General features: G+C 43.1%; 1 protein-coding gene across 2 annotated transcripts; it reads left to right on the top strand.

Moving 5' to 3' along the window:
• Positions 1–1,481: 1,481 nt before the first annotated feature.
• AFG2B (AAA ATPase AFG2B) lies at positions 1,482–16,607 on the top strand. 2 transcript variants are annotated; one of them, XM_084817154.1, is made up of 9 exons: positions 1,482–1,651; positions 6,039–7,167; positions 7,787–7,972; positions 9,111–9,266; positions 10,450–10,659; positions 12,182–12,409; positions 13,711–13,845; positions 14,397–14,522; positions 15,663–16,607. In XM_084817154.1, the coding sequence occupies exons 2-9, from the start codon at positions 6,094–6,096 to the stop codon at positions 15,807–15,809; spliced, it is 2,262 nt and encodes a 753-aa protein (XP_084673280.1). In that variant the 5' UTR covers positions 1,482–1,651; positions 6,039–6,093; the 3' UTR covers positions 15,810–16,607. The 2 variants fall into 2 exon arrangements, with proteins under 2 accessions (XP_084673280.1, XP_084673281.1); XM_084817155.1 differs by having other exon boundaries at positions 1,482–1,587.
• Positions 16,608–17,269: the final 662 nt, after the last annotated feature.

Raw genomic sequence — 17,269 nt, forward strand, 5'->3', positions numbered from 1 at the left:
TCCCTGGAAAAGACCCTGATGCTGGGAAAGACTGAAGGCAAAAGGAGAAGGGGACGGCCGAGGATGAGATTGCTAGATAGCATCACGGATGCAATGAATATGAACTTGAGCACGCTCCAGGAGAGAGCGCAGGACAGGAAGGCCTGGCGTGCTATGGTCCATGGGGTCACGAAGAGTCGGACACGACTGAACGACTGAACAACAACAACTATGAATCCTAAATCTAGGTTTTGTTGTCACTAATTCCCTGCATATACATGTATTCTGCAATATGATGGTTTGGGGGGCCTTTTCCTGTAAAAATCATGAGGATCCCTGCAGATCCCTGCCTTTAATCCAAGTTTTTGTGCTGTGGCTGTGCCAACAAGTGGCAGAGCCATAATTTTTGTAGTTCAAAGGAGGCAGATGCGTTCTCTGATATGATGCTGTTTGCTGTTGTTTTTCTTGTAAAAATAATGAGGATCCATGAGCATCCCTGCCTCGGATCCCTGTTTCTGTGCCATGACTGTGCACATGAGTGGCGGATCCGTGATTTTCTGGTTCAGTCCATGGAGGAAGATGTGCTCTGTGATTTGATTGTGGTTTGCGGGATTTGCTCCGTAAAAAACGTATGAAATCAAGAGGCTCCCTGCCAAGGATCCCTGTTTTTGCACTGTGGCTGTGCCCACAAGTGGCAGATCCATGATTTTCCTGGTTCAGTCTGTTGAAGCAGATCTGCTCTGTGATATGATGGTGTTTGGGGGTCTGTTTCTTGTAAAAATCATGAGGATCCCTGGGGATCCCTGTTTTTGCACCGTGGCTGTGCCCAGAGCGGCAGATCCGTGGTTTTTCTGATTCAGTCCATGGAGGCGGATGCGCCCTTTGATTGCATGGTGGTGTTGTTGGTCTCCCCTTTAAAAATCATACGAAATCATGAGGATCCCTTTTTGATTCCATGGATCCGCATCTTACCCAGCCCCAGCGACTGCCATCTAAAAGTGAAGCAGGAAGGAATAATAACAACAATAAGTACTATTCTTTATACAAAAAAAGTTAATTCAGGTACAGCACAATCCTAGACAGGATTACTCAGAAGTAAGTCCCATTAAGTCCAATGGGATTTTCTCCCTAGTAAATAAACGTGTTTCGTTGACGCCTCGCTCTCCTTATTGACAGAACACACGAACTCCACCACGCGGCTCAGGAACAGCTTTTCAGTTCCTCTCCCTCTCTCTTTTGCTACTATGCTCCACCCATCTCAGGACGACGTCCAATCAAAAGCCTGGACTTTCCTTATCCGTCCCCTCCAGGCTGATTGACTCTTGACTGTATTTTTTCCCCCCTCCCGCCTACTCCCGCTTCCGATTGGACCAGAGGAAAAGCCACTCCATCGTAGGATCCGTCCAAGCATCTTTTCTTTTTTTTTCGGCTGATTGGCAGAGCTGCCCACCAATTACTGCATTGCTCTTCAGCCGAGCCCGGCTCCTCCCCCGCTGCTTCTCTCCCTTCCTGCAAGAGAAGAAGGTAGTTTACCTTCCCCTCCTCGCCAAGGTGCTGCTGCATGGTGGGATTTTTTTAGGCTGCGAGCCTGCACCCATTTACCCTGGGGTAAGCCGTGTTCGACTCAATAGGACTTACTTCTGAGTAGGCACGACTAGGATTGCACGGTTGGGTAAGTCTGAGTAGAGTTTGAGAGGCACTGATGAACAGGGTTGGGGCACACTGGAAGGGGAGGGAGGCGCTTACTGGTAATACTGTCAGAAGTAAAACTGGGGAATGGTGTGGCTGTTTGATATGTGTATGGGCAGCCTGCGTAGGATTGTTTAGCCTGGAAAAAAGGCGGGCGAGGGGAGACAGGATAGAGGTGTGCCAAATTATGCCTGGTGCAGGGAAAGTGCATAGGGAGGCATTTCTCTCCCTCTCTCATAGTACTAGAACCCAGTGGGGTCACCCCGTGAAGCTGATTGCGGGGAAGATTCAGGACAGATACAAGAAAGGACTTCTTCACACAGCGCATAGTTCAGCTGTGGAATTCGCTTCCACAAGACGTCGTGATGGCCAGCAATGTGGATGGCTTTAAAAGGGGGTTAGTCAGATCCCTGGAGAAGTCAGTCTGGCTAGTCCTGATGCCTGTATGCTCCCTCCAGTATCAGAGACAGTATGCCCATGTACACCAGTTGCTGGGGAACATGGGCAAGGGGGTGCTGTTGCACTCATGTCCTGCCTGTGGGTTTCCAGTGCGCAGCTGGTTAGCTACTGTGTGAACAGAATGCTGGACTCGGTTTTATTTATTTATTAAATTTATTACTTGCCCATCTGTCTGGTCACCCAGCCACTCTGTTGTTGTTGTTGTTGTTCAGTCGTTCAGCCGTGTCTGACTCTTCGTGACCCCATGGACCATAGCACGCCAGGCCTTCCTGTCCTGCGCTCCCTCCCAGAGTGTGCTGAAGTTCATCTTCATTGCATCGGTGATGCTATCTAGCCATCTCATCTTCTGCCGTCCCCTTCTCCTTTTGCCTTCAGTCTTTCCCAGCATCAGGGTCTTTTCCAGGGAGTTTTCGCATTAGGTGACCAAAATATTGGAGCTTCAGCTTCAGTATCTGTCCTTCCAATGAGCACTCAGGGTTGATTTCCTTTAGGATTGACTGATTTGACCTCCTTGCAGTCCAGGGGACTCGTAAGAGTCTTCTCCAGCACCACGGTTTGAAAGCATCAGTTCTTCGGCGCTCAGCCTTCCTTACAGTCCAGCTCTCACAGCCATACGTTGCTACTGGGAAAACCATAGCTTTGATTATACGGACCTTTGTCGGTAAGGTGATGTCTCTTCTTCTTACTATGCTGTCTAGGTTTGCCATAGCTTTCCTCCCAAGGAGCAAGCGTATTTTAATTTCATGGCTACAGTCACCATCTGCAGTGATCTTGGAGCCCAGGAAAATAAAATCTGTCACAGCTTCCATTTCTTCCCCTTCTATATGCCAGGAAGTGATGGGGCCAGATGCCATGATCTTAGTTTTTTTAATGTTGAGTTTCAAACCAGCTTTTGCCCTCTCCTCTTTCACCCTCAACAAGAGGCTCTTTAGATCCTCTTCGCTTTCTGCCATTAGGGTGGTATCGTCTGCATATCGGAGGTTGTTGATAATTCTCCCGGCAATCTTAATTCCGACCTGTGATTCATCCAACCCGGCGTTTCTCATGATGTACTCTGCATATAAGTTAAATAAGCAGGGTGACAATATGCAGCCTTGTCGTACTCCTTTCCCAATTTTGAAACAATCGGTTGTTCCGTGTCTGGTTCTTACTGTTGCTTCTTGACCCTCGTACAGGTTTCTCAGGAGACAGGTAAGGTGGTCTGGTACTCCCATCACTTTAAGAATTTGCCACAGTTCATTGTTATCCACACAATCAAAGGCTTTAGCGTAGTCAGTGAAGCAGAAATAGACGTTTTTCTGGAATTCTCTTGCTTTCTCCATGATCCAGCGAATGTTGGCGATTTGATCTCTAGTTCCTCTGCCTCTTCGGAACCCAGCTTGTACTTCTGGTAGTTCTCGGTTCACATACTGCTGAAGCCTAGCTTGTAGGATTTTGAGCATCACCTTGCTGGCATGTGAAATGAGCGCAATTGTTCAGTAGTTTGAACATTCTTTGGCATTGCCTTTCTTTGGAATTGGAATGTAACCTGACCTTTTCCAGTCTTGCGGCCACTGTTGAGTGTTCCAAATTTGTTGGCATATTGAGTGCAACACTTTAACAGCATCATCTTTTAGGATCTTAAATAGCTCAGCTGGAATACTGTCATCACCGCTAGCTTTGTTGTTACTAATGCTCCCTAAGGCCCACTTGACTTCACTCTCTAGGATGTCCGGCTCAAGTTCAGTGACCGCACTATCATGGCTATCAGGGACATTAAGATCTTTCCTGTATAGTTCTTCTGTGTATTCTTTCCACCTCTTCTTAATCTTATCTGCTTCTGTGAGGTCCCTGCCTTCTTTGTCCTTTATCATGCCCGTCTTTGCACAAAACATTCCCTTGAGATCTCTGATTTTCTTGAAGAGATCTCTAGTCTTTCCCATTCTGTTGTTTTCCTCGATTTTTTTGCATTGTTCATTTAAGAAGGCCTTCTTGTTTCTCCTTGCTATTCTCTGGAACTCTGCATTCAGTTGGATATATCTGCCCCTTTCTCCCTTGCTTTCGCTTCCCTTCTTTCGTCAGCTACCTGTAAAGCCTCATCAGACAGCCACTTTGCTTTCTTGCATTTCTTTTTCTTTGGGATGGATTTCGTTGCTGCCTCCTGAACAATGTTACGGACCTCCGTCCATAGTTCCTCAGGCACTCTGTCTATCAGGTCTAATCCCTGAAATCTATTCCTCACCTCCACTGTATATTCATAAGGGATATGATTTAGGTCATACCTGAACGGTTTAGTGGTTTTCTCTACGTTCTTCAATTTAAGCCGAAATTTTGCGACAAGAAGCTCATGATCTGAGCCACAGTCAGCTCCAGGTCTTGTTTTGACTGACTGTATAGAGCTTCTCCATCTTTGGCTGCAAAGGACATAATCAATCTGATTTCGATATTGACCATCTGGTGATGTCCATGTGTAGAGTCGCCCGCCTCTTGTGCTGTTGGAAAAGAGTGTTTGCTATGATCAGCGTGTTCTCTTGGCAAAACTCTATTAGCTTTTGTCCTGCTTCATTTTGTACACCAAGGCCATGCCTGCCTGTTATCCTGGTGATTTCTTGACTTCCTACTTTAGCATTCCAATCCCCTATGATGAAGAGGACATCTTTTTTTGGTGTTAGTTCTAGAAGGTGTTGTAGGTCTTCATAGAACCGATCAACCTCAGCTTCTTTGGCATCAGCGGTTGGGGCATAGACTTGAATTACTGTGATGTTGAATGGTTTGCCTTGGATTCGTACTGAGATCATTCTATCATTTTTGAGATTGTACCCCAGTACTGCTTTTCCCACCCTTTTGTTGACTAGGAGTGCTACTCCATTTCTTCTAAGGGATTCTTGCCCACAGTAGTAGATATAATGGTCACCTGAATTAAATTCGCCCATGCCTGTCCATTTTAGTTCGCTGATTCCGAAGATGTCGATGTTCAGTCTTGCCATCTCATGTTTGACCACCTCCAGCTTACCTTGATTCATTGATCTGACATTCCAGGTTCCTAAACAATATTATTCTTTACAGCATCGAATTTTCTTTTCACCACCAGACACATCCACAGCTGAGTGTCCTTTCGGGTTTGGCCCAGCCGCTTCACTCTTTCTGGCGCTGCTTGGAAATACCCTCTGCTCTTCCCCAGTAGTATATTGGACACCTTCCGACCTGAGGGGCTCATCTTCTGATGTCATATCTTTTAGCCTTGTGATACGTTCCATGGGGTTTTCTTGGCAAGACTACTGGAGTGGGTTGCCATTTCCTTCTCCAGTGGACCACATTTTGTCAGAACTCTCTGCCATGACCTGTCCATCTTGGGTGGCCCTGCACGGCATAGCTTATGGCTTCACTGAGTTACGCAAGCCCCTTCACCACAACAAGGCAGTCATCCATGAAGGGGAAACACTGGTGCATACCTGTAATTGATTGGGGAAAATCTAATCTGTGTGAAATAGCCTTAGATCTCTCTTAAAGGGGCCTAGGTGAAAAGGTTTGAGCCCAAATTACTAAAAGGACTGCTTTCTCCCATACTAGCCTGCCCACGCTCTGAGGTCATCAACGGAGGGCCTTCTCACTTGCCTGCCACCAAGGGTGGTTAGGCTGGTGAGTAGAAGGGAGAAGGCCTTTTCAGTGATGGCCACCCTTCTTTGCTGGTCTTCAGGGAGGCTCTGAAGGCCCATTTGATTTTGCTGGCCTTTTTATAACCTGGGCTGCAGGTTTTTGCTCTTATCTGTTGTAGTGTTTTATTGTATATTGATTGCCTTTTTGTACTTGTGCAGTTTTGCATTGTTTTTCATCCTGTATGCCGCATTGAGAAGGCTCTGCCCATAAAGGCGGCCTAAGAACCATTTTAAATGGAATAAAATGTCTTTCTTTTGTTGTTGTTTTGTTTTAAGCTACTCAGAAAAACGTCCACGTGTGTTATTCGTGCCTCTGGGACTGGCTGTGAAGATGGCTTTATTAAAGCTGCTGCCACAGGATCCCAAAGACGAAGGCACACAGAGGTGCAGACTAGGGCCTGCTGCTTTTTCCTCCTTGGGGGCCACGCTGGGCTCTCCTGTTAGGATCACCCTACCAGCCAGCTGCTGTTTGTGTACAGCTTGGCCTAGGCAAGATTTGGCTGATGGCTACTTGCAGCTTGACCTCAAATGCAGAACTCGGAGCTTAAAGGAGAGCCAGCTGAGAAATCTCACTGTGAGCATCAGTTGCTTGAAGCTCCTGGCCTGTCACAGGCTAAGAAGAGTGACAGTCAAAGTTGTCTTTAAAAACCGCGCCTTGAAAAAATCCACTCCAGCCGTCATGCTGCAGGAAGTGGTCAAAGAGCTTCTGAGAAACGCATGCGTCTCCCTTCATCACGTTGTCTCGTTTGGCCCAGTTCTGGGCAATCCAGTGGCATGTGTTGAAATACTGTCCACGGAGCCTGCCACTACAGAAGAAGCTGGCTTGGTCACCCTCAAAACCAACGTAACCATTAAAGAGGCGGTTACGCTAGACTGGTATAATCGTTTGACGGAGGACAGTGCAAACACCATGGTGGCAGGAATGGACAGCATCAGCAGCTCCTTAAAAGAGATGATTGACTTGCCATTACGCTTTCCGAAAACCTTCCAGAAGCTAGGCCTTTCTGTCCCCAGAGGAGTGCTTTTGGTGGGGCCTCCTGGTGTGGGTAAGACCCTTCTGGTAAAAGCAGTCACCAGGGAAGTTGGTGCCTGCCTGCTTTGCATCAACGGCCCTGTTATCTATGGTTCACGACCTGGTGAAAGCGAGGAAAACCTGCGACGCGTGTTTGAAGAAGCAAGAGAGGTATCCAGTGAAGGCCCAACGGTTCTCTTTATCGACGAGATCGATTCATTGTGCCCTAAACGGGGAAGTTCAAGTAATGCTCCTGAAAATCGTCTGGTGGCTCAGTTGCTAACTCTTATAGATGGCGTTGGTGGAGGAAATGACATGATGATTGTAGCAGCGACAAACAGGCCCGATGCCCTTGATCCTGCGCTGAGGAGGCCAGGCAGAATTGACCGTGAGGTGATTTAATTTTTTTCCCTTCATTTGTTATGTCTTCACTGTGCTTGGTTGCTTCAGTTTTGGTTGGGGAGAGCGGAGAAGACTATTTACCAGAAGACTTGGGACACCTGCTGTTGCTTTCAGTAGTGTCGCGTCTTCGGTTTCGGTAGTGTCGTGGCTTTCCTCAAAGGCCCATGCCTTTGCAGACCATGGAACTGTAGTTCTTGTGCGATAATTCCTTGCTACTTCACCCCTGCTCAGAAGTCCAGTTTGGGGGGGGGGGGGTTGCTTGCGAGTCACGATGGTAAAGCACCTGGTTTGTATGCAGAACGTCCCAGGTTCAGTCCCCAATGTCTCCGGGTAAACTCCTGCCTGAAACCCTGGAGAGCTTCCAGTCAGTGTTGGCAACACTGAGCTTCGATGGACCAATGGTCTGAGTCAGTATAAGGCAGCTTCCTATGCTCCTATGGAATTCAGAGGCATGCTGCATCTGATCCTGGAGGTAGTATATGACTAGTAGCCATTGATAGCTATATCCTCCATGAATTTGTCAATTCTCCTTTTTAAAGCCACCTAAGGCAGTGGTAGCCAGTTTGCAGAGCCTTCATATTAGTTTCCATTCTTTGTTTCCTTGTTTTAGGTCATCATTGGAACACCAACCCTTAAGCAGAGGAGGTCTATTTTGCAGCTGATCACTCATAACATGCCTGTGTCAAATGATGTTAATTTGCTTGAACTTGCGGAAATAACAACCGGCTATGTCGGGGCTGACCTCACGGCACTCTGCAGGGAGGCTGCGATGCAGGCTGTGTTTCGTAGCTGTTCGGTAAGAATCCATTTCACACTCCACCCCCAAGTCTTGTCCCCCCCCCCCCCGCCGGATTTTTCCGCTTTGTGTTAAAGGCTGGGCAGCTTTATCCTGTGTGCTGTGCTGTTTGCGGCAGCCCATTTATATGGTTCCATGGAAGTTAATGGCTCACACTTAATCTGGGGAAAAGTAAACAGTCCCAAATTCTTAAGGCTATTTGGAGAGTACAGGGAAATCTGCTCTAGAGATTGATAAACTAGGGACAGGTTTAGCCCCTTCTTTACTGTCTTTTGTTTTCTGCCCTATCCGTGAATGGGTGCACTAAAGTTTACCTTTGCAATAGGGAGAAAACCTGATCCAAGGTAACACTGTCCCAGCGTTCTCTGACAGGGATTTCACTGGGGGAGGAGGGCAGTATAGCACATCTTTATGCCCACAGAAACACAGTGCACCCTTCTCTCCCCCAGTTCTCTGTGATAGTAAACCCTTCCACAACCATCACCTTCCACTGACAATAATGGGCATTTTTCTAGTAATCATTAATAGGCAGCATATCAGGATAAAGACACCTCAATTCCTTTATCTAAGAGGCTTCTGTAGCTATCTTATCACAAGCTTCTGTATATACTAGCAGAGCTACACATCTCTGAAGAATCAGAATGTAAGACTTAATAACTTGAGGACCCAGGTGTATATGAACTGACTATTCATTGATAGGGATGCCCACAACTAAGTGACCTGGTTTGCATGACATGCTGGGCTCACCGTGGGTTGTATAATCCACAATAAGCCACAGGGTGCGCCAGCTGCATGTAGCTACCATAATGAATATGCAACCCCGCGTGGGGTTGCAGCATGTCCCTTGTACCTAACGGTTAAACAACCGTTGCATAACCTTACTACAAACCATGGGTTATGCAAGGGTTGTTTAACCCTCAATTAACCCAGAATGGCTGGGTTCGGATGACACGATGCAACCCCATCAGGGGTGGTATATTCTTAATGACAGCCACACATGCCTGGCATGTGCCGCAGCTCATTGTGAGTTAAACAACCCACGATGAGCCCAGTGTGTTGTGCAAACCGGCTCAGTGACTTCAGGATTCTGGCAATAAAAGCAAACAAAACTTTTCTAGTTGTATATTCATTTCTTCAGGATTCAGTTAACACCGTTCATATGTCTGACTTCTACGAAGCTTTGAAAAAGATTCAACCATCCTCTTTTCGAAGTGGACTTGGGCTGATGGATTTCAAGCCTGTCATGTGGGACCAGATTGGTGGACTTGAAGATGCGAAATTAAAGTTAAAACAGGTAGTGTGACAGAGCAGAGTCTTAAAGGGAAACTGCTCCCATTAGTCTAAAAGGATGAAATTATTACTTATTTATCACATTTGTAGACCTCTTCTCCCAAGGAACTCAAGACTAAAGTTCATGGTGCTGTCCAACGTTAGCCCTGTGAGAAAGGTTAACCTGCAAGAAAAGATAACGTGCTTAATTCAGATGACCACCTAAACCATGGTTTAGGTAATTGCAAATGAGCTGTGGCAATTCTGTGGCTAGCACATTTCCCTTCTCCTCTTCTCCTCCTCCTTTGTGTGCAAGAGAAGCGTGAAAGCTTCTGCTTTCACTTTAGAACAAACCATAGTTATGCATTATCTGAACTTGGGGCACTGTGGTCTGTTCAAGACAAAGTTGGATAACAAACTAGCATCTGAAACCACACTTTGAACCTGGTGGTTTTTAATTAACTTTGGTTTGAACAAACCACAGTTCACTGAATTCATACAATATCCTTAACGATCTTGGGTAGAAACCCAAAGCTTGTGCCTGCACTAGATTAAAATTACTCACATTACCTGGAGTAATTTGATTGAATTCTCTTGAACTTCCCCCACTAAACCTCCAAGCTGCATTGTAGACTCTCACAAGTGGCAATGGAGAAGTAAACTTTCCCCATTTCCTGTTGGGAGAATTTAAAATTCAGCTTGTAGGTTTGACATATGGCTGTATTGGTGAGGTTTTCTTGTCCCCCCCCCCCCCCCGCCTCCTCTCCCTGTAAAAATATTGGGGTAATCCTACTAATGATGTGATAAGGAGTACAAGGCTACACAGGTAGACGTAGCAATGCAAACACAGTTATTAGCTCAAAAATGTAAGGAAAAACATTTTTATTGATATGCAGTAGCACTAAGAAGTATTTACTTGTCTGAATATACGATGTTCAGTGGCTTTAGTTGCTCCCCATGCAACCTGGGGAAAAACAGATTAAGTTGTGTTTCCCCCTCCCTCACTCCCCCACACTTACAAAGCAGTTTGTAAATTTGGTGAGTGAGTTGTTTAATCCTTAAAGGAAAGACAGAAATGTTTAGCAGGAGGTGGTTACTCTCTGGATCATGGGCATGTGTAACAGTATGATGACCTGAAGGTGTGTTGATTTATATGATTGAATCACATGAGGAATTTATGGAAGTTAATGTTCCTTTTGTATTTGCAGAGCATTGAATGGCCTATAAAATTCCCAGAGGCTTTTGTTAGGATGGGGCTGGCCCGTCCAAAGGGAATCCTTTTGTATGGTCCATCGGGTTGTGCCAAAACAACACTTGTAAAAGCAGCGGCCACAAGCTGCCACTGTTCTTTTCTGTCTGTGAGCGGTGCTGACCTTTTCTCGCCTTATGTTGGAGATTCGGAGAAGATTTTGTCTCAGGTTTGGTTTTCATCCTCATAATCCATAGTCAGTGGAGTGGAAAGGGAACACATTAACCATTGGGCTGGTTCAGACATAACAATCTCAGTCTAATAACTCATAGTCAATTCCTGGTTTCATATCCTGATTTGTAGTCTGAGATTAAAACACAGTTTCTCGGTTTGAATATAACAGGAAACTGGTTTAATAACCCCCAGAGGTTTTCAAGTTTGGCACACAAGAGAAGGAAGGAGAGAACACTCAAGCACAAGACTCATTCTTGGTCTAATAAAACCAGGTTAATTAGACTAACATCACTGGAACTGAACTGGCAAGCACATTCACACATAATATAAGCCAGGCTTCCTGGCTTATCCTGGCTGTGAATGAACCGTTTGCTGGTGCATGCAGTCTATTTGCTTCTCCTTCCATGTGAGTGAATAAAGCTAACCAAGATGGGATAGCTTATTGTGACATCTGAACCTGGTTTGTTGCTCGCAAACAAGCCAAGATCATAAACTAGCATGAATCATAAGATCATAAACTAGCTTGTTTAGAAGCAGCTAACGAGGATTCCAGTTTGTGCATCACAATAAGCTAACCCTTCCTGGTTAGTTTTACCTGTCTACACAAAGAGCAAGTGAACGTGCTGCATGTACCAGCACACTGCTCAGTCACAGTAAGCCAAGAATCCTGGCTTATAGTTATGGGCAAATGCAGCCGGTGTCTAAATGACCATGCCTATGCTTTCATTTTTTAAAGCTATAGCCTCACTCTCTAAGCATTGTAACCTCAGTCAAGGCACACTAAATTAAACTACCTTGTGACTTGATGCTAAATTGACAATCAACTGATATGCAGGTGATGCAATGCAGATAATACAGCACTAAAGAACAAAACAAATGAACACTAGTTCAATTCAAATGAACACTAGAACACAAATGAACAGTTCAGATGAACACTAGTAGCACATCCACTTTATAAATTTATAGATTTTAAAATTTATAAATTTCTGCAAATATTGTTTCAGTGTAAAATACCTGCTTCAGTCACAAATAAGAGTGTGTTACAATCCACTTAAAAGCTGGTATTTTAGGATACTCTTCTTTGTGACTGAAGCTGTTTTTTATACTGGAACATTTCACATTTTAAAATCTGTGTTTTTTTATATATATATTTGTGTGTGTGTGTGTGTGTAGAAATTTTTAACTGTATAGATTGTAAATGTTTACATTTTGAAATTTTTACTTTTTTAAATCTGTTTATAAACATGCACTACTGGTGGTCATTTGTTTTGTTTTGAAGTGGTAAATTGTGTTATTGAAACATTTTCAAGATTTTCTATGCACCTCTTAAAGTGGCAGAGTTGATGTTGCTAAAATGTGGTTTCATTAAGTGCAAAGATTATTAGTCTTCATCTGAATTTTGAAAATTATTTTGACTTCAAAAATGCCGGACAAAACGTACAGAAAGGTTTTGTTTGTTTCTTTGCGTTTGACATACATTATGTACATGATTGTTCTCTTATTTTTTCCTCTTCAAGGTATTTCGTCAAGCAAGAGCAAATACTCCAGCAATAGTATTCCTAGATGAAATTGATGCTATCTTAGGATCTCGATCAGTCAGTAAAACTGGGCACAGTGTCCAGGAGAGAGTTCTTTCTGTCCTTCTCAATGAATTGGATGGTGTTGGACTTAAATTAACTGAGAGAAGAGGAAATAAAGCAGAGCTGGAAGGTGATAGCCGAGAACAAACTGAAAGTGATAAAGAGGTATCGATTCTGAATTATTTGTGCAATAAGCACAGAATCGTACACCACAACAGCTACCACAGTTTCTTTAGTATGGCAAGCATTCATCTGACACAGACATATTGTGCAATCATGGTTTTGTTTTTCCTCTGAATACCTAGACCTGGATTACAAATTGGCTGCAAATCAGGCTGTGAAGCCATGGTTTGAAAAAGATTTGCAAATCAACGTTCATGTTAACCATGGCTCAGTGTTACATTGGTCCACTGGGGTTAAGGCAGTGTTCCCACCACTCTCCTTCTAAGATAGTATGGAAGTCTTGCTGGCTATACCCTATACATGCCCCTGGAGACATGGCTTAGTTCAACAAGGTAAACCATGGTTTCACTTTAGGAACTTAACCAGAGTTAAGGTGGAAAGCTCTGGTTAGTGGTAACCATGGTTAAGTTAAGGTGGAAAGCTCTGGTTAGTGGTAATCATGTCTGTAGAGGGCCTAGGTGGACAGGGCTGTTCCTGCAGGCCTTTTGAAGCAGCCTGCGCACATGTGTGCGCGCACGTCCTGTATGGTAGCCCTGTTCCACATACAGGGTACTCCGCTATTAGTACTTCACTACTTGTAGCTTTATTGTTCCAGTGTAGGTAGGAGATGTTTATCTCCTACTAAAGTAATAGTTTTGATACTAAACAGCTTTTTTTGTTTTGAAAACTGATGAATTGTTTGCTTTTCTGTATGCTTTATTCTTCTTGAGTGTATTTTCCAGTCCCATTCAATAAATACCAGGACTGGCAAAATGAGATCTGTTAGATCAGAGATGGGCAACTTGTGACTGCAGATGTTTGGCCTACAACTCCCATCATCCCTCAGCATTGGTTATGCTGGTTAGGGCTGATAGGAGTTGTAGGCCAAAACATCTGGAGGACCACAAGTTGCCTACTTGTATTAGGTAAAATATAGCAATACATGGAGGAATCTTTGCAAAATCATGGCTTTAGGTACATTTGCTTGCTTTGCCTCCTATTATGATATAAATGCTCTAAATTCTGTAATCTGTATATTACAACAGTGATTATCTCCATCTGGGTTTTATTTCTGAAGAATTCTGGATACATTCATGAATTCCTTTCTTGTAATATGGTATAGTTCTGTCAGTGGAGCTAAATAAACAGTTTTGTGATTAATTCTTTTTTTTAGTTTACTTTATGTGTAAAGCATGTTGGTGGAGTATTCTAAAGCCACCTACAACGTTTTGGGAAAAGGCAGGATATAAATTGAATTCATGAGTGATTATTGTTTAACTGTTTAATTTCTGTCAAATTACTAGTTGGAACTTCAGGAGGTTTTTAATAAAGAAGTCGTTGTTGTCGCTGCAACAAATAGACCGGACATGTTGGATGATGCCTTGTTGCGTCCTGGGCGGTTAGACAAGGTCATCTATGTTCCACCACCTGATCAGAAGGTATGTCATAAATCCATTTGTGAACTTTAAACCAAAGAAATTGGTAAATCCGAGCATTCAATTTTTAGCAAGAAACATTCTGTTACAATAGTGTGGCTTATCTCAGACATCACACCAACCATGGTTTGTAATAACAGTATTAAGGACCCACACCATGATTTGAACTTCCTGACATGCAGCAGACAAACCATAACGTGGAGCTGCATGTCTGCTTTTGTTTTCCATCTGCTAGAACTCAGCTTCATAAGGTCAGTCCTGTCTCAATGGTGCAGCAACCTTTTGAGGCAGAGTAATTAGCACAAACTATAGCTTACAAACCATGGCTTGAGATCCTGGTTTTGCAGCACCAGGACAACCCACGGTTTGCAAACTAGCTTAGGTTCAGACACAACATCAACCATAGGTTGGCTTTACAAACCATGGGTTGGTCATTATGCCTGAGTGCATGTAGTACTGTCAATGTTCGCACGTAATGCTAAACCATGGTTTAGTGCTACAGGCATAAGCTGGAAACCCAAATAACTGCCCCTTTGTTTTGCCTTCTGCAATAGGAAAAGCTTTCTGTTTTGAAAATCTGCACAGAAAAAATTCCAATAGATTCTGATGTTTCACTGGAGGATATAGCAGCTCAAGCTAATCTGTTCTCTGGAGCTGATCTTGAAAATCTCTGCAAGGAGGTGAGACCTTTGCTGTTGTTTTTTAATTAATGAGTTACAAGATTTAAGGCAAATGTGGGAAATTTTTCTGAAATGTTCTAATTTTTCCCAATTCCGGTGGAAAATAATATGTTTGAGAGTCAAATGTAAAACAGAAGTAAAATCTCAATTTGAAATTAATTTTGTATTTGTAAGGAAGAGATGAAAACTAGAATTGCCAGTCATCATATATTGAGTGTTTTCACCAGATAGGACTAAGCTGGATAATTTAAATTACTTCTCTATATAATTTAACATCTGGTACAAAAAAAGGTGCATAATTCCAGCAAATTTTAAGACATACTTAAGAGGCGGTTATGGTGTCTTCATAATCCCTCCTTCTAGCTACAAATGAGTTAGACTGGTCTACATTTTGATTCTATCCTTCCTCCAAAGAGCTCAGTGGGGTATTCATGGATTTCTTCCCCGCTCCTCGCTGCAACCTTGTGAGGTAGGACATGCTGAGAGAGTGTGATTGGCCCAAGTTCACCCAGCGAGCTTCATGGCAGGGCTTGGATTTGACCCTGGATCTCTGCAGTCCTGTTCCAACAGTTGGATTACGACACCATATTCTATTTCCCCCTTTGCCAGCTGAGAATCATGCAACCACTTTTGGCATAATTCTTGGGCATTTCAAGGCTGTGGGAAGTGGCAGAAGACCCATGAGTCTTCTGCATGTCTCTTCCATTGCAGGGAAAAGATCTGATCATGCTAGGCTTCTGAAATGTGTGCATTCTATATAGCAGGGGTGTTGTTGAGCTGTTACTGCCAGTGACTAAGCCTTTGGAGAAGCAATTGAACCTTTTAGAATGGGGAAAAGACTGCACAAAAGTTGGAAAACCATGATTGGTGGTCAGGGGAATGGGGGTGGGGCCAGGTATAGTGGGCATGGCCAGCTAGGGAGACCCAGAGGGCCAATTGAGACCCAGAGGGCCAATTGAGACCCTGGGCCTGAAGTTCAACACACCTGGTATACAGGGATGGAAAGTACACGGCATAAGAAGTCCATTATGACCAAGAGACATTAGTGAACTGGCATCTGCATGTGTGTATATACATATAGCACATATATGATGTTCCTGTTCTTTAATTAATGGTGGGCGTTTTCCCCCCATCTCTAAGGCTGCTTTGTTGGCATTGCAAGAGAATAATGTTGAAGCTACAACTGTGAAACACAAGCATTTTGAAAAATCATTGGAGACTGTAAAACCATCGTTATCCCACAAAGAGTTGGAATTTTATGAAAAACTGTTTAGAAATCGAGACTGAACCTTGTAAAGCTGGAGGAGGGAAAACTAATCTACATTGGCATAATCTACTGTGGTGATTAATTCAAGACGTCTGTAAAGAGAAGAGCGAATAACTAAGAGGCCATGGTATTTATTTATTTATTGTATGCATTTCTTTGATATGTTGATATGATCCAGAATTGTTCAAGGTAGCTAATATGCATCGCAGGAGTTCTGTCACGACTAGAATGGAACTTAGTTCCTGTGCTCTGGGGAGAAGGGGGGCAGTTTCTTGGTGACATCATGGACACCAGCCAAAGCAGCAGAACCAATTTCCTCATTCCTTGGTCCTGGAAGAAGATTGTACATCGGAACAAAAATGCTGGTTCTATTATAGCAGACCCACTTATGTGTTTAGGTATATCTATTCACCCAATAGGGCTAGGTACAATAAATGTTGTACTTTAAAACACATTGCCATATCACTGACTCTAAAGGGCAGGCAACACTTAGCTTAACTCTGAGTATTAACCAGGATCAGATGTGAAATACAAGTGCTATCAAATTGCTCAGGAATACTGACCACAGTGCTACCATATTCAGCATAGTGTTAAATGAAAAGTTGCTCCAAAAGTCTATTAAAGTCACATTTAATTTCTCTCTTTTTAACCTCTGTTTATCTCACTTTGTCATAATAAAATAGAATGTTTTTGTAATCAATATAACTGATTCCTATTACGATATTCAATAAAATGTGTCCATTTTGTAATAAGTGTCTGTCTTTTCTCTTTCATTATATAGTCTGTCAATTTTGTCATTAGGGTGTTGTCAGATTGCATTGTTTATAGCCAACAGCCATTGCAATATAAATCACAAAACGTAATACATGTGAACAAAAAAATTAATCCAAAGGAGTTAACATAAAATTTCAAATACAAATCACTATAACTAATATTGTAAAATTGCCCTATTCATTTATATTTAACAAAAAAAAAACCACCTTGGCAATCAACAGTGAGTAATAAAAATGGCCTGTAGCTTTATTACTACTAGTGCATATAAAACTACCTTTATAGTTTGGTGTGTGTGTATATGTATCTGCCATATATTTTGAGCAAAACTTTATATATATATATATATACACACATACACACACACACACACACACATACACACACACAGACACACACACACATACACATATATATATATACATATACATACACACCCTCTGTGTGTGTCTGTTTCCATATATTTTGAGCAAAACAAACAGTTCCTTTTGCTGGAAACATAATCAGAAGGCAGATTTCTTTCATCTTGAGTAGGCTCTTTGACGAACAGATAGTGGAGGGGAAATATTTGTAATTGGTCAAATATTGGGTTATAATTGACCGATACTTAAGTATAAAGTGAATCCTAGGAAAATAATTGGTGTTTGGAGCTTTTTTGTTGAGAGAAAAAAGGCATGCGGGGAGGGAACATGATCAAGGCTTATAAACT

This window comes from Heloderma suspectum, chromosome 11, assembly GCF_057233095.1.
Source record: "Heloderma suspectum isolate Gila_16-S chromosome 11, 16-S_ref, whole genome shotgun sequence".
NCBI classification, from domain to species: Eukaryota; Metazoa; Chordata; class Lepidosauria; order Squamata; family Helodermatidae; genus Heloderma; species Heloderma suspectum.